Source organism: Mustela lutreola, chromosome 6 (genome assembly GCF_030435805.1).
Source record: "Mustela lutreola isolate mMusLut2 chromosome 6, mMusLut2.pri, whole genome shotgun sequence".
Classification (NCBI taxonomy): Eukaryota; Metazoa; Chordata; class Mammalia; order Carnivora; family Mustelidae; genus Mustela; species Mustela lutreola.
In genome coordinates, this window is record NC_081295.1 from 99295548 (window position 1) to 99313532 (window position 17985).

At 42.8% G+C, this 17985-nt stretch overlaps 1 protein-coding gene across 3 annotated transcripts in view; it reads left to right on the forward strand.

The window, feature by feature from the left end:
• The window catches only part of PAQR8 (progestin and adipoQ receptor family member 8), a 42520-nt gene extending 28262 nt beyond the window's left edge, over positions 1-14258 (forward strand). For 2 of the 3 annotated variants that reach the window (XM_059178244.1, XM_059178241.1), the window contains one exon: positions 9966-14258. In XM_059178244.1, coding sequence (XP_059034227.1) covers positions 9990-11054 — 1065 coding nt within the window. In that variant the 5' untranslated portion in view covers positions 9966-9989 and the 3' untranslated portion in view covers positions 11055-14258. Of the gene's footprint in view, positions 1-6777; positions 6908-9965 lie in introns of those variants that run through there. The other variant, XM_059178242.1, reaches the window with a different exon arrangement.
• The last annotated feature ends 3727 nt before the right edge of the window (positions 14259-17985 follow it).

The following is a 17985-nucleotide window of genomic DNA, read 5'->3' on the forward strand; positions in this document are numbered from 1 at the left end:
GTTTCTTCCTAGCCCTTTATAGTTATGCAGTGACGTGTAACGCTGGCCTTCTTTGGATTCTGGAAGCATTTCTTCTGCTCTCTTTGATGGAAATTGCTGCTCTTTTGTTCTCTGTCCAACAACCAGCAGGCCACCTTCCTGCCATCTGTGTGAGCCCCCCACACAGTGACATGAGGTGATGTCATAGAATCTGTTTGTTGGTGGTTTTAGCACACTGCTTGATCTTCCATACAAAGCAAAACAGCCCCGATGAACTGCAGAATTTTACAGAAAATTGCAGGATTTTACAGAAAATGCAGAAGATTACAGAATTTTACAACCCCATTTTGTGGACAATGACACCAAGGATAGAAAGGTTGCATGATTTGTGTAAACTCCCATAGTTAGTGGTAGAGCTGGAACAGGATGTTGGAATCTCTTTCTTTCTTTCTTTCTTTCTTTCTTTCATTTGAGAGAGAAAGAGAGAGCACATGCACGAGCCTGGAGAGGGGCAGATAGGGAGGGATAGAGAGAATCTGAAGCAGACTCCATGCTAAGTGCAGAACTTATCACAAGGCTTGATCCCTCAGCCCTGAGATCATGACCAGAGCAGAAATCAGAAGTCAGACTCTTAACCGACTGAGTCACCCAGGCGCCCCTAGAAGTTGGGAGGTCTACATCCTCATCTGGTGCTTTCCTAGAGAATCAGCTTTTCCAAGACTGTGTTCCATTTAAGTAGGAATTAGATCAGGGAACACCATTACTTTGAAGCACTTCTATTTGGCCTCCAGATACAATATCATCAATACCAAACTATGTCCATTTGCCAAATATGGAGTTTTTCATCTAATTCTCTACTTTGTTAATCAGGGAAAGACTTTTTAGATAGCATGCTACAGACAGCAGAATTCAGTGACTACTCTCAGTGTTGGTGTGCCTTCCTCCAACAGGCTGATAAATGACCTTGGTCTTTAGGTTTATGATTGGAATGCCTCACCACACCAGTTCTGCAAAGCCGGCCATAACAAATGGCATGTCTCTACAGTGAGAGGCCCACTGGGTTTATGATCACTTTTATCTGGGTTAGAGACCCATTTGGATTTTCTGATAGATTTCAGTCAGATTTTCTGGAAGTCACATTTTCTTCTCCTGAAATCTGATTTACAGATCAACTAAGTGGCAAAGAAATGAGCTTGTAATACTGATTGCTTTTGTAAGGCCAACTGCAAATTATCTTTGTTAATGGAGCAGAGAAGCAGTCCGATATACAGCAGTATATCTGAAGTTGCATGTCATCATTTCTGGGTATGCATTTAGAGCGCAGTTTTTAAGGACATAGTGGTTAAGAGCCCAGACTCTAGGGCCAACTGCTTTGGGTTACCTGCTGGCTCTGGGGCTTACTGTGTAGCCTTAGGAAAGTTACTTAATCTCTCTGTGCTTCTATTTCCTCAGCTGTAAAATGGGAATAATGACAAGAACAGTACTAATGCTAGATAGTTGTTAGGAAGTTTAAATGAGCTAATATTTGCAAAGAATCTAGAATACTTTCGAGCATGTAATAAACACCATGTAAGTGTTTGTTGTTACTGTTATTCTGACATTTTCATTCCATTTAGTCATTTATTCAACAACAATTTAACTGGAACATCTCCTTTGTGTTAGGCACAAGTAGGAGGTGATAAAAAATTCTCAAGCCCTCAAGGGATCTAATAGTTTAGTGGGCAGAGAATATAACAGGCACAATTCAAAGATACTGTAGGTTTGGTTCTATACAACCAAAGTGTTTACTGCAATCAACTGAGTCAAATGACTTCTTTGGTTTCCTAACACATATACAAGTTATATTTATACTATTCTGTGTCTGTCAAGTGTACAATAGCATTATGTCTTTAAAAAACAAAGTACATTCCTTTATTTGAAAAAAAAACTATTGCTAAAAAATGCTAATCATCATCTGAACTTTCAGTGAGTTGTAATCTTTTTGCTGGTAGAAGGTCTTTCCGTGATGTTGATGGCTGCTGACTGATCAAAGTGGTGGCTGATGAAGGCTGGGGTGGCTGTGGCATTTTCTTACAATAAGACAACCGTGAAGTTTGCCTCATCAGTGAACGAATTCTCTGTAGTATGTGATTCTGTTTGAAAGTGTTGGTATTTGACCTCTTCCCATGAATGTTCTTAATGACATCTGGAATCATGAATCCTTTCCAGGAGGTTTTCGGTTTACTTTGCCCAAAGCCATCAGAGGAATCACTATCTATGGCAGTTATAGCCTTATGAAATGTGAATTAAATAACATTTAATTTAATTTATATTGTAAATTCTGTAATTTATAAATTATGGAATTTATTTATTTTTAGGATTTTTAACTATTCATTTGAGAGAGACAGAGAGAAGCACAAGCAGAGGGAGAGGCAAAGGGAAAGGAAGAAACAGACTCTCCACTGAGCTGGGAGCCAGACATGAGGCTCAATTCCAGGATCTGGAGATCATGACCTGAGCCAAAGGCAGACAACCAGCCATCTGAGCCACTCAGGTGCCCCTAAATTATGGAATTTAATTAAGAATTAAGTTAGATTTGAGAGTTGAAATGACTCCTTGATCCATGGGCTGCAGGATAGACGCTGTGTTAGCCAGTGTTAAAACATTAACCATCTCCATAGAGCTCTTGGGTGATCAGGTGCACTGTTAATGGCTGTAATATTTTGAAAGAAATCTTTGAGTAGTAAGTCTCAAAAGTGGGCTTAAAATGTTTAGTAAACCACGTTATAAACAGATGTGTTATCATCCAGGCTTTGCTATTCCCACTTATAGAGCACAGGGAAAGTAGACCAAGCATAATTCTTAAGGACCCTAGGACTTTTGGAATGGTCAGTGAGCACTGGCTTCAACTTAAAATCACTAGCTGCATTAGCTTCTAACAAGAGTCAGATTGTCCTTTGAAGCTCTGAAGCCAGGCACTGACTTCTCTGTAGCTACAAAAGTCCTAAATGGCATTTCCTTCCAATAGAAGGCTGTTACATCTACATTGAAAATTTATTTTGTTATTTAATGTAGCACCTTCATTAATTCTCTGGGCTAGACCTTCTGTGTAACCTGCTGCAGTTTTCTACATCAGTACCTGCTGCTTCACCTTGTACTTTTATGTTATGGAGATGGCTTCTTTCCTTAAACTTCAAAGTCAGCCTCTGCTGGCTCCAAACTTTTCTTCCTCAGTTTCCTTACCTCTCTCAGCTTTCAAAGAACTGAAGAGAATTAAGGCATTGCTCTGGATTAAGCTTTCACTGAAGGGAATGTTGTCGCTGGTTTCATCTTCTGTCCAGAATGTTGAAACTTTCTCCACATCAGCAATTAGGCGGTTTCACTTTCTTTTCATTGGTGTTTCACTGAGGTAGCACTTTGATTTCCTTCAAGAGCTTTTCCTCTGCATTCACAACTTGGCTGGTTTGTGCAGGAGGCCTAGTTCTGGGCCTGTCTTGGCTTTCAACATGCCTTCTGCATAAACCTTAATTATTTCTAGCTTTTGATTTGAAGTTAGAGATGTGTGAGTCCTCCTTTCACCTGAATACTCAGAGGCCATTGTAGGTTTATTAATTGGCCTAATTTCAATATTGTCATGTCTCAGGGGACAGGGAATCCCAAGTAGGGAAAGAGAGACCAGGGACTGGCCAGTCCATGGAGCAATCAACACACATTTATTAAGTTTGCAGTCTTATATGGGCACAGTCCATGGTACGAAAACAAATATCATCGTAATAGCAAAGATCACTGTAACAAATGTGGTAATAATGAAAAAGTTGGAAATATTATCAGAATTACCAAAATGTAACACAAAGTAAGCAAATGCTGTTGGAACATGGTGCCGACAGACTTGTTGGATACAGTGCTGCCACCAACTTTCACTTGTAAAAAATGCAGTATCTGGGGGCACCTGCCTGGCTCAGTCAGTAAAGCATGCAACTCTTGATCTTGGGGTTGTAAGTTTGAGCCCCACACTGCATGTAGAGATTACTTAAAAATAAAATCTTTTAAAAAATGCATTATCTGCAAAGCACACTAAAACAAAACTCAGAAAAACAAGGTATGCCTATAATGCAAACCAGGACACTGTAATTATAAAGGATAGTGCTGTTTTTGGGGGGGAAGGGTAGTGCAGTGGTAGTATAGGCAAAGAAGCACTTGTTTCCTGGGGAAATTTGAACTGGGGCATGAAGGATGAATAGGAGTTGGCCAGTGGGCATCAGTGGTGGGCATTCCAGTCATGTACACAAGCACAGAGACCTGAAAGAATGGTGGAATTAATGGAATACAACATAAAAGTGGCAGGGTTAGAGGATGGTTGGGAATAGTCATGGAGACACACAGGTAGGGACCAGAGGAAAGGCCTCCTATATCCTACAAAGGTGTAGGAGATAATGAGCACCCAAAGTAGGGTACATGTGAGCACCCAGAGTGAGGGAACCCAGCAGATGGAGGAGGTTGCAAGGAGCAGGAAGGGCCATGGGCATACCTGGTTTAAGCAGTTATATCTGTTACCAGGAGACTGGAGACCAGGCCAGGCGCCACACTGCTCATCTCTCCAGCTCCTCTCTGAAAGTTAAATGGTTATTTATGGGCATTTGACATTGCATAATGCAGAGAAACACAACACTCACAGAAACAGGTCATTTCATTGTTTTATTTATTTAGCGTGAAGAGGGGTTGCATTCTGGGTAGTTTTCATCCATCAAAGCTAGGTAGACAAAAACCAAACCTTCAAAATGCATACTTTGGTCATGATTTCTTTTTAAAAAGAAAATGTAAATATATAATTTTTTACTAAAATGTCAAATTATTGCTCTGAACATAGATTTTACCTGTTCTTCTCTTTCTATTTTTGTCTTACAATAATTATCTTTAATTTTTCTAAATCATCTTAAAGGAACATCTGAAATAAAACTTTAAGATTGGACCCCTAAATGGTCCAAAACACAATGTAACTTTTTTTTGTTTTAAAGATTTTATTTATTTATTTAACTGACAGAGAGAGAGAGAGAGAGAGATCACAAGTAGGCAAAGAGGCCTGCAGAGAGAGAGGGAAGCAGGCTCCCTGCTGAGCAGAGAGCCCGATGTGGGACTCGATCCCAGGACCCTGAGATCATGACTTGAGCCGAAGGCCGTGGCTTAACACACTGAGCCACCCAGGCGCCCCTGCTGCATACTATTTTAAATGTGGGAATTTGCATACCACGCAGTTCCTGCCTCAAATGGAGCTGGCCAGGAATGGAGGAGTGAGCAGAGTAAACCAACAATCAGGACCCCAGACCGAAGTGTGCTGGGGGAGGAAGGCCAGGGTAGAATGTTGCTGGGGAGAGTCTCAAAACTGGCTTAGGGGTTAGGAAAAGCTTGCTGGTGGAGCTCCTGGGAGGAACGTTGATGAACTGGAGTTGCCACTGGAGTTGCTGGACTGGAGGGTTGTCTTTGTATGCAGAAGAATGCACTAGAGATAAAAGAGTGTGGCACTTTTGAAAAACTTCCAGTGCTATATCATCTAGGCCATCAGTGAAGGGGTGGAGGGGCATGTGGATCCTCTCCTGGGAGAGGAAACTGGGAGTGTTAGGAAGTCAACAGAAGTTGGCCTGTTAAGGGCTAAGAGTTTGTGTTGTAAACAAGCAGTGGTGAGCTGCTATGGGATATGGGGAGGGGAGTGGTGATCAGATTTCCATTTTTAAACTAGCACCCTGAAGTGGCTTGGAAAAGAGGGTCTGGGGGACATGAGACAGGGGAGCTGGAGGAAGAAATATCAGTGATGACATTGCTATTATCCTCTGCATAAGTTCATTTTGAAGGCCTAAATGGAAAGCAGTAGAAATAGAATGAATGAGTGGATTCCAGAAATGTTCAGATAAAATCAACAGACCCTAAATGACTGATTTGATGTAGGGGAAGGGTTAAATCTGGGTTGAAGAAGTTTGAAAATGTTGAATTGAAGTGCCCGTGGAATACTCAGTTGGAAATCCAGGGCCACTGGATAACTGAATCTAAATTTCAGGGCAGATTTGGCTGCAGATGTATGTGTGGGAATCATCTGATACAGGTACTAGCTGAAACCAGGGGTATGGGAGCAGTACCCACATGAGAGGGACTGTGGATGTGGAAAAGGGAGCAGATGGTGGACTGCAAATACCACAGTTGACAGGGTGGTGGAAGGAAACAAACAAAAAATCAGGCAAGACTAGAGAGGACTGTGTCATTTAAGCCAAGAGGGGAGGCATTGGTCAGCAGCCTGAATCCCCATAGCTTGGGTGAGATAAAGAGTAAAAAAGCTAAAAGCTTTCTGCAACATCAGATCTAAACTTTTGCTAATGCCATCGCACCTACCCCACTTGCTGCCTTATTCCTCCCCAAGAGCCCCTCTGCTCAGGGACCCACAAAAAAGCCACTGCATTCCCTCACTCATATTCACCCCTCTCCTGGAATGCCCTGCTCCTCACCCCTTCACGTGTCTCAGCCCCAGCACACCCAGAGTATGCTCTGTTCTGGAGACCTGTTTGTATTTCACTCTGCTTAACACCCAATTATAAGTGGTCTAGTGATATTGGCTACAGATTCATGAGCTTTCAGAATTACCTTGTAGGCTGTTTGAGGTGAGGGGTCTTATTTTTATTCTTCCTTCTTGGCTTTTGTAGTCTGCAATATTGTTGAGCTGACAGTCTTTGCTCTGGAAGAGCTCTGTTGTTGATCAAAATATGATGAGCTTAGCCAGTTCATGAGAATTCTTCAGGAATATTTCATTTTGACTGTCTCAGCAGAGGAGCTGGAGATAACCCTGTGCAGAAGAGATCATTCTAAGGTAATATCTTGGTTGGCTGATGATGACATCATCAAGGAGAAGTCCATGGGGACATGAAGGGAAGACCCTTACTTAGGGCCAGCACCAGGAAGGATGGAGGTATGTGCCTGCACTAACATCATGAGGCCAATATGTGGTTTCTTCCCAGATAGGTTCTCAGACTTTACAGCTGGCCCTTTGAAGCCCATTTCTAGAAGCACAACACACTCTGGCTCAGTGAAAGTAGTACTGTGTGGGGGGGTTGCCACTGGACAGGGGCTTCTGAAGTTAATGAAGATAAAACAAAAAAGTCTACCCTCTCACCATTGCTGTGGCTGTGGTGGCTGTTCTCAGATGAAGGGAGAATTTTATGGCTGGGGAAGAGGCAGTTGCTGAGCATGGGACAAAGAAATAATCCCCTCTCTTTCTATTATTTTAGAATTTTTCATGACCCTGCACTTCCAAAGAGGACTTTAGATCCTTTCACCCATAGATAGATGACCTAGATCTTTATAGTATCCTCATTGCTGACAGAGATAAGAGATCATATCTTGACTCAGAGGCCAATGGGGGTGGTGTCCCTGCAGCAACCAGGTCTCCTTGTGTTGGGGTGCACACTCCAGAGGATGGAGTTATTAAGGAGACCCTGAGGCTGGTGTGGCAGCATTTTAAAGATCCTTGGGAAAGAAAGTTTCATTTGCAGGAGGAATAATGATTCTGCCAATATTTTTTCTTGTGCATCCTTTCCTTTGAAGCTAAAGTTAAAACCCTTATATTTTGTACTTCTCTGCTTCTTAGTTCTATAAACCTCTCCTAGTTTATTTTCCATAAGTATGAGAGAAGTAGAAATAATTTTCTGAAAAGGACTTGTCAAGCTAAAGCCATGAAGTGAGGTTGGTGATAAGAAGACTGGAAGAATGCTTGGGGTAAGAGCCCTGCACACAGGGCTTTCTGGAAACTGACAATAAAGCAGCATCATGATCTGTCCTTTCTCCCTCAGAAGAGACAGATGCCAGTTGATTCCCAGGTCTGCATTGTGTTTGGTTCCAACTATTAGACAACCAAAACCCAGTTTTCAGTCCTTAGAAATTCATTTGTATTATTGCCCTAGACACCGTATTTTGTGGAGACAAACATAAGCAGAAATGGTGCAGTCATGTGTTAACTTTGGATGTGGACTTGTTTCCAGTTGGTTTGGGTGCCCAGAGATGATGGAAACACCCTTAGATGGCAATGCTTGGTGGGGCCTACCTGGGAGCATCCTTAGGGATACCTTCCTCTGCAGCTCATATCCCCAGTGACTCACCTCTTTTACTCCCAAGGACAAAATCAAACCAATATTTCTATCTGATTTCCCTCTCCACAAGAGATGGCAGAAGCCTATATCTAAAGAATAGCACTCTTTAATTCTGCAGGGCTCCAACAAAGCCCAGCTCCCCCAGGCCACATGGTTCTCAGCCAGTAGCCACAGGACAACTTGAAATATTATCCAGTGTCCCAGGCCCAGTCATGCAGTGGGTTCACTTGGTTCTGGGGCCAGCATACTCCACCTGTTCCCACCCTTCCGTCCCTTTCCCTTAGCCCTGATGTCCTCTGTCAGCAACAGCCACAGGAGGTCAGTTGGAGGAGTCTCCATCTAGAACTTAACTCCCAGTTCTTGGATCCCCCTGCTGGCCAACAGCAGAAGCTCGGCTTAGCTTTTTTTGTTTTAATGAATAAGGTATTCTGATGACTGTTTTCTTTCTCTCTCAGTCACCTTCTTTTTGTCCTTCTGACTCCATAATTCTTTTTTTTTTTTTTCTGACTCCATAATTCTTAATAAGCATTTAACCACCACAACCACTCATACAGTATGTAGAATTATTACTCCCATTTTACAGATGAAGAAATTGAAGCCTACTTAGCTCTATCTAGCCCAACCCAGCAGATGGCCCCAAACCAAGGACTGAATCCAGGTCTCCCTGGACTTTTTTATTTTTATTTTTATTTTTTTACATTTTATTAATTTTCATACCCTGCATTTTAGACCTGGTATTTTTTTCCTTTTCAATATTGATTAAGAAATGTGAGTAGGAAGATTAAATTTTCCTCACTAAAATTAGTAGTGCCTTGAGCAGCACTTGGTGTATCTCTCCCAGCTGAAGGGCTCTGAAGCGAGGGGGCCATTTAGATAAATCGATCAAGTTTTGAACTTCTCTGAAGAAAAGAGGCTGGGAAATACGAAGTAGAGAAGGTAGCTGGATATATGCTGAAAATCCATTTCCAATCCAATTTCTAATCCATTTACCCAAAAAAATCCAAATGAAATTTTGCAACTATTTTGTGAAATGTTTTATGAGACAATTGCTATGCTCATCTGGCTCATCTGTCATGTAAAAATTCCAAGTGTAGGGTAAATAAGAATTTTTGAGATCTGAAATTCATGGAGTATAGATTTAGGTACCCAGGAGAGGCAAATCCAAAGCTACTTACTTTCCAGAGCATAATTTAAAAAAAGAAACACCCCTCCCAATCTTTACAATTAGATTTTACGTTAAATTTAGGCCACATGCTAATTTCCTTTAATTGTTAAATTATTTCCCAGAATATGTACTGGTCTTTATCAACCAAATTCATGACTCATTTGCCTGTCTTTACATTGAAGTTCAAGTTAACTATTGCTTATCTCAGAATTTCAAGTTACTGGCAAACTTACTGGATATTTTAAGATGAGGTACTTAAGAAGTGTAGGCTGTGGTTAGCACCATAAATATTTACAATTTTGTAGTATCTCATACTATTAGAGCGTATGTGATGTCTACATTGTAATAGTATCTAGGAATACTCAAAGCCCCTGAAGGCACCCTTACTTATCTTGTGGCTGCCATTACAACAGGCTGGCTAACAGCCCCAGCCTACTAGATGGGACTTGGCTTCGCACCGCAGTGGGTAGCAGAGACGAAACCAGAACTTTCAGAACTTTCGGGTGGGAGGGGATCTTGGTATAACTCCACTGGGTACAGATGCAACAAAAATGAGGCTCAGAGAAGCCGCACGCGGCTGCCGGGCTCCCTGCCGCTCTAGAAGCACTAAGCAGCCCCACAGCCCTTGCCGCCGCCGCAGCTCCGAGCGCCTGCCCGCCCCCCTTGCCGGTGTGCCCCCCCTTGCCGGTGTGCCGATTCTCCTGTGTTCTCCTCAGGTCCGGTCGGCCGCGCCGGCAGCCATGACGACCGCCATCTTGGAGCGCCTGAGCACGCTGTCGGTGAGCGGGCAGCAGCTGCGCCGCCTGCCCAAGCTCCTGGAGGACGGCCTTCCCAAGATGCCCTGCACCGTCCCCGAGACCGACGTGCCCCAGCTCTTCCGGGAGCCCTACATCCGCACCGGCTACCGCCCCACGGGCCACGAGTGGCGCTACTACTTCTTCAGCCTCTTTCAGAAGCACAACGAGGTGGTCAATGTGTGGACCCACTTGCTGGCCGCCCTGGCCGTGCTCCTGCGATTCTGGGCCTTCGCCGAGGCCGAGGCCTTGCCGTGGGCCTCCACGCGCTCGCTGCCCCTGCTCCTCTTCATCCTGTCGTCCATCACTTACCTCACGTGCAGCCTGCTGGCCCACCTGCTGCAGTCCAAGTCGGAGCTCTCGCACTACACCTTCTACTTCGTGGACTACGTGGGCGTGAGCGTCTACCAGTACGGCAGCGCCTTGGCCCACTTCTTCTACAGCTCCGACCAGGCCTGGTACGAGCTCTTCTGGCTCTTCTTCTTGCCCGCAGCTGCCTTCTGTGGCTGGCTGTCTTGCGCCGGCTGTTGCTACGCCAAGTACCGCTACCGGAGGCCTTACCCGGTCATGAGGAAGCTCTGTCAAGTGGTGCCGGCAGGGCTGGCCTTCGTCCTAGACATCAGCCCGGTGGCCCACCGTGTGGCCCTGTGCCACCTGGCTGGCTGCCAGGAGCAGGCGGCCTGGTACCACACCCTCCAGATCCTCTTCTTCCTGGTCAGCGCCTACTTCTTCTCCTGCCCGGTTCCTGAGAAGTACTTTCCGGGTTCCTGTGACATCGTGGGCCATGGGCATCAGATCTTCCATGCCTTTCTGTCTGTCTGCACGCTCTCTCAGCTGGAGGCCATCCTTCTGGACTACCAGGAGCGGCAGGAGATCTTTCTGCAGCGCCATGGCCCCCTGTCTGTCTACATGGCCTGCCTTTCTTTCTTCTTCTTGGCGGCCTGCAGCTCTGCCACCGCAGCGCTTCTGAGACACAAAGTCAAGGCGAGACTGACAAAGAAAGATTCCTGAGGCTGGCAGGTGGGGTGAGGTGTAGAGGCAGCCTGCCGTGATTTGGGGAAAGCTCAGTACAACAATAGGAGTTGACTTTTTGTTTTTAAGAGTTACTTTTAAATTAACACATATTTCCAAGGATATGCTATGGCATTGGAAAGCCAAAGGAGTCAAGAATTTTGTTGTTCAAAGCTGTTGCTAATAAAAGGAGTATTACTTTTCCCTCTGTGTCACAGCCTTACGAGATATAGGAAAGGAAGGGACTTTGGCTAGGATTCATGGGACACTGAATTAAGGACGATCTTTCTGCCTGAAAATTTAGTGGAATTTTGATTTTGGCCTCTAGGGCCAAGCCCTGGAGCTAAAGGGGTTATAAAGTTGGACTGGAAAGTGAGTATGTGGCTGGTCCACACCGTATTGGAATGGCCATACTACCATACTGGTCTTTGGTAATTGAATAAACTGACCCAAGAACTTGATTTCATTTGGATTTCAGATTGTCCAGGGTGGAGAAGTCAGAAACTTCAAGATGATTCAGTGAAACCCTTAGACATAATGAATTACTTGGTTCATCTGATTTCTGGTCCCTCCTCTCTGGCCCACTTTGACACTGACCCTTTTCTCAGGATGACGTCTGCCTAGCTGTTTTCTCTACAGTGTACTCCCATCTGTACTTTGCATGGTAATATAGAGGACTATGAAGCAGTCGTATTTCCAGGAAAATGCTTGGATCCATGTGGACATTCAGGAAGCTTATTTTCATATACTACTAAATGGTACTAGAAAGTACAGTGCCAAGAGCCATCAGAAGGTCCAGCCAACAAGCATGGATACTGTTTTGTGTCCTGAGACCCTTCTGTTTTATACCTGTGGACTGCAGTACTTGAGATCTATCAGGGCTATCTTACAGGCCAGAAAATCTGGGGCTTGTGCTAGGAAATCTTCTCCAGATTTGGACCAACATGTTTAAAGAAACAAAACCCCGAATAGAATGAATTGGTTCTGGCTCTTCTAGGGAACTGATTATTTCAAGAGGAACCCAAGGTCCAGATTCTTAACTAGATGCTGCCATTTACGGACCCACATATCTTCCCTAGTTCAGGGTCTTCAGGCAGGAGGCTATGCCTCAACTTAGAGATGGATCAAGCTCCAGGACAGATGAGCATGTGTGATCACTGTGGGTTGGTCCCTGAAGACTCCTGTGGTAAGATTGGTGAACCAGGTACCCTGTAGCTAGAATTTTCTGTTGTCCAGTAGCTCCTGTGGGATAGGGGGTACTTGTGATTGATGTGTTCTGGCCACACAACCCTCTCTGAGGACTGATTTATGTATTAATCCAGTGAAGGAGGCTATGTTGATGGAGGAGCCATGGGAGTCTTCTCAAAGGCTATGTTTCCTATCAGTATAAGGTCCCTTTTACTACAAAGGGAAGTACTTTGTTTTCACTCCAGTTTGATGAAACTCTTCTATTAATAGGTTATTTTATCTTCAGGTCTTTATTTTCTTCCTTTCTCTGAGCAGTTTGTGGATTTTGTGCCTTATAAATGGAAACATATGAACAGTTTACTTAATACATGGGCATGCACAATTTGCAGTTTTGGGTTACTGGGATAAGAAAAAAAGAATGCATTGCTTTTGAAAGAAGAGTCCAGAATTACTTATAAATCAAAAGGCACTGTCAAAAAAAAAAAAAAGACATTGTCAGTCTGCATTTTGGCAAAACAAAACAAAAAAACACAACCTCAACTGAAGTTTTCCTATAATCTTCATATCAAGAAAGCGTATGTCTTGTCTGCTACATGGATTTCCTAGGTGGATTTCTCTGTTAATCCTTAAATACCTGAACTTCTGTGCTACCCAAGTGTCTTACATAAGTTTCTGGGGTGCAGGCCAAATTCATCACAAATAAAGCTGACAAAACTGAAGCCAGTTGAACCAAACAAGGTGATGGGGGAATTGTACAAACACATCACAAGAAGAGGGTCAGTTTAAAATGTTTGAAATGTTCATTTTTATGGAGTGAAAGATCATATTCTTCTAAAAGTTAGGAGGAAAGTGTAAGTCAGGCTCTTGAATATGGCGGTGGTCCTGGTGGACAGAGATCTTCAGGCCAAATGCAGATAAATTTTAGAAAATAGGAAATAGGACAATAACAGTGATCTTCAAATGCAGTTGACAGACCAAGGTAAGCTGACACACTCTAAGCAGTCTGTGACAAGTTCAGATAGATTAAGCTCTTTAAGATATTGCCACAAAATTATTACTTTAATTTACACAGGTATTGGTCCCTCAAGTGGTAGGAAATTTTTTAAAAATGAAGTTTTTCACCAGAGGTAATTGAGAGCACTGGGGACTAGGTACCTCATTAAAATACCAGTATCATAAAAACAAACAGATGAGATAATCAGTGTCTTATTAGAAATATATAAACATAAGAAATGCAAATGTTTTAAGTTACTCAGACTTTTGAGGGACTAAATACTCCTTTTAGAACATTTTCATTAAAATGAGAGTATCAGCCAGGAACAGGTCTAGTTTACTTAAAAGAAATGATTAAGTATTTGATAAAGGAGATGATTGTTTTCTTCCAACATAGCCTTCCCAACAGTTGACATCTGGAAATTCTGCCGGTTCTCTCTCTCTATTAAAATATAAATGCTTCTGGGAAACCTAAACCATCAGTCATTTACATCTTGTGAATAAAAATTCTGATGGATTTGTATGAGGCCCACTCAGGGTAAGGAAATGGGGCATCAGGACGCAGCTTACTGGGGACACATTTGCCTATTTCCCTCTTGTCTAGTACTTTCTGACTTATATTTACTAATGAGCTAACGTCAGTACTCAGATGTTGAAAGTTTCATTCCTCACCTCTGCTAAGAGCACTTCACTAAATAACAACACTCTGAGTCCTCTATTGGAAGCTTGAAATAGTAGGAGCTCAGGTTGTGGAATGAAGGTAGCTCATTCCTGACTCCTATCCACAAATGGTACTTTAATACTTAACAGGTTCTTCAGATGGTACACTGTAGTTTCAAGTGGACCCTCCAGATGGCGCTCATGTCTTACTCAGCGTGGCTATTGTATCCAAGTCTTTGGGTGGTTGATTGTATTGGTCCTAGTGTTTTGCTTGATTGCTTGGCGAAGAAAAAATGGAACTATTTTCTGTTTATATAAATCTACTTATAGGAATGACCATTAAACAAATTTTGTATATATGGATTGTTGTACTGTCGGCAACTATCTTGTTTTTTTGACAAGGCCCCCTTGTCAAAGAAGGTCTTTGTAAACAGGGTCTTTTCATAGTTCAAAAGAAAAACAAACAGCTTGCTTTCTTAAGTCGGTTGGCTAAAGATCTCTACCTTAAGGAAAGGTTTTATCTAGACAAACATTAACAGAAGGAGGAGGTCAGGACATTTTATATCCACCTAGAAGTAGGGAAGTACAAAATCCTTAAAAATCTCCATACCCGAGCCCCCCAAATACACACACACACCCTAAATATTTCCCCACTTGTGGAAAGATCATATTGCCACCTCCCCCCAAAGGTTATGGAGTTGATTTCTCTGAGAATATCCATCTAATTGAATAAGTACTTCTAGTTTCATGGAAAATAGTGTTAAATGTTTTCAAATTTTTGAATCAATGGACTACATTTTTAAAATACAAAAATTATGAATTATAATTGTACTGTAACAGCTACTATAATGAATGTGTTATATAATGTGGCACGTATACCAACTGTTATATTTAGTAACTGTGGAAAAAAAGTCATTCTCCAGACTACTCCAGCTTCAAGCCATAGTACTATCACAACAGGGAGAAAACAGCATTTGTCTGGCTTGAGGTACCACTGAGGGAATTATGGATATCTCTCTTGCGCTAACCCTTTTCCATGACCCATGGGGGCCTTAGGCAGTTTGCAAATGCTTCTGTTGTCACTGTTAATAGTTTAACTGCTCTTCAGTTACTGGTTCATCAAGTATTATGATCACCTCTTGGTGCCAGTACCCGTGTTTACTCTGGAGATACCACAGTGAGGAAAAGAATGCTGGGACCCTGAGAGTTTTCAGACTGCTAACCGAGACCCAGCATCTTCCCACATTGGGCCATCACAGGATCTCCCACTAGGTCTCAGTACTAGTCTGAGGGCCAGATGGCCAGCCAAACCCAGGGGAGTCTGGGACTTGCTCTGTACCAGAACATTTTTTTAAAGGATTGAGGTCTCTCCCTTTGCCCCCCCAGAGACTAAAAATATCTTCCACCAGCAACACTGTGTCACCCGTGATCACCTCAACCCTTCTTGTTATTCCTGTTGCTTTTCTAGCCCTTAACACTGTCCTCTAGTGTTTAATCCAGTCTCAGACCCACTTGGCTCATCTGGGCACAGAGAAGCCCTGTATTTCCACAGGCAGTAGTTAAAGTCCTAGGTAATTAAAGCCCCATCAGTCAGGGAATGTAAGGTTCCAACATGAATACAAGTTCTTGATTTAGTAAATCAGAAACAACGTGTTACACTCTAGCTGCCTCCTTTAAAAAAAATAATAATCATCTTATCCCTTAAGGAACTTTTATTAAAATAATATGGAAGGAAAAACTTTGAGATAGAAGGAAGATTGATTTAAATATTAATTTTAAGAGCATATCTGTCTAAGGTAAAGGAAGATGTATGCATTGTGTTTTAGATTACAAGAGGCCTTGACCAACTCAAAGGCTACATACAGATTAACACCTCAGATCTTTTCATGCATTATGCTTTCGAAAACATTTCCACATCCATTCAAGCTTCCAAATAATCATGTGAAGTAAGGCCAAAAAGATCTCCATTAAACTAGGAAACACACTGAGAAAGTGGAATGATTGGTTCAAAGTCACATAACTCGTTATAATGTTTAAACTCAAATGCATTTTTCCTTCAGATAAATCCAAGGCTCCGCTAATCAGAAACGTCAACACCCAAATGTTTGCAGAGCCCATTACATGTATGAAGCACTTTTAACTATTGCGCGTACTTCAACCTAACCTCATTTCCGCTTTTGTTCTAAATACCTCACGAATAGTGAGGGTTGTATTGTTTCTTTGCAGGTTAAAGTGACTTACTTCACACTGAGTGCTTGGATGCCAAATAAAGCAATCTTTGCACCTCACAGTTTTCTCAGAGCCCAAAAGGTCATTGGTGACAGGCATCTGGTGGCCTAGAGTATAACATCAAATCTCACTCTCCAGTCACAGATTCTTGAAAATACCTTGATTCCTTGAGTAAGAAATTAATCTAGTATTAGTAATTTTCCCAAGGTTATGCAAACCCTCCCTCTTATTTTTCACTAGGGATTGTCAGCTCTTCAAACAATCTGTTCTCCCAGGGATTCTAACAAGTGGTATGACTTTGAATATGGGGTTTAAAAAAAATTCTTCTCTGCCTTCTGAAAGTTATCCAGACTTAGCAGCAAGTTCCCCCAAAGTCCTTATTTATCATTTTCAAGTAATAGGTGCTTATTAAAGAAAATGCAGAAAAATAGGGGAAATGTCCATGGGCCCATCACAAATAAATCTCTCCAGGCGAAAAATAAGGCTATGGTAAAATGTCATCAGTAATAGGTAAATGAGCAGTGTCACATAAAAGGTTCTTTAATCAACAACAAATTGGGAACTGGAAATTTTAAGCAACCTAATACTTTCATTCTCTAACATACAAAATCAACGGTTTCTGGCTCAATTTATGGGAATACCAAGAGAGGTGTATCACACTCCCTTCTGACATTATGCCCTGTCGATAATTTGGTGATGCCATATCTGAGATACTGGCTCATGTGACAAAGCTGATGATACGTTATCTTGTGCTGAAAGAATTCTTTGAAATGCCTCTCTTGAATCAAGCCATCGTCTGAGAGTGCTGTGCTAGAAAGACCTTCACTGGAGCGGAGGCCTCACCTTTAGAACTGGTGAGTATGCTTATTCACTGACAGCTGCTCCACAAACACTGAGCACCACTCAGTGCCAAGCCCTGTTCTAGGCACCAGGAATACAGCAAGGGACAATCCTTGCCTTTGGGGATTTTACATTCAGGGGTCGGAGGCAGGAGTAAGACAGACAGTGAACCGAATAAGTAAGTTAAACAGAATGTTAGAAGGTGATGGTGCCAAGGAGCAATAGAAAGCAAGGAAGAATAGGTCAGAAGGTCGGGGTGGGTGTGCAGTTTTAAACAGGATCAGTGAAGATCCAGAAAGAGGTGAGGGAGTGGCTCTGTTTCTCTCCCAGTCAGAGGGAGGAAGGCAAGGGCCCTGAGGCCAGAGCACACTAAGAATAGCAGGTGGCCAGTGTGAACCGAGAGAGGGAGGGCAGTAGGAGATGCAAACAAAGTGTTAAGAGCCTTGTAAGCACTTTGGCTCTTACTGTGACTTCAGGACAGGGTATGATGGGAAAGAATTCTGTTTGAGAAAATTCAGGGTCGTTTGCCTGGATGGACACATTACCTTGCCCATAGAAAATAGAGTAAATCTTATTCCCTGTAGTCTACACAAAACCAGGTTATCATTAAGTGATTCCATCTGTGGAATCCCATAGAGACTCTGGTGCCTGCAGGATTCCTCCCAGACTCTTTTTAGCATTTTAGTAAGTGCTCAGAAGGCAGACTTCCACTTCCTAGATATGCTTTGATTGTTTTCCGGTTCTGTCAACACTGGTTTGTACCCTGGGTAATCCTCTGGGCAAAAATGCAATGCAACGGGAGCACCTGTTGACTCAGTCATCAGGTGACTCAGTCGTTAAGCATCTGCCTCCAGCTCAGGTCATGATCCCAGGGTCCTAGGATTGAGCTCAGAATCAGGTTTCCTGCTTGGCTGGAGGCCTGCTTCTCTCTCTCCCCCTCCCTCTGCTTATGTTCCCTCTCTTGCTGTCTCTCTCTCTCTTTCTTTCTCTCTGTTAAATAAGATAAAATCTTAAGAAAACA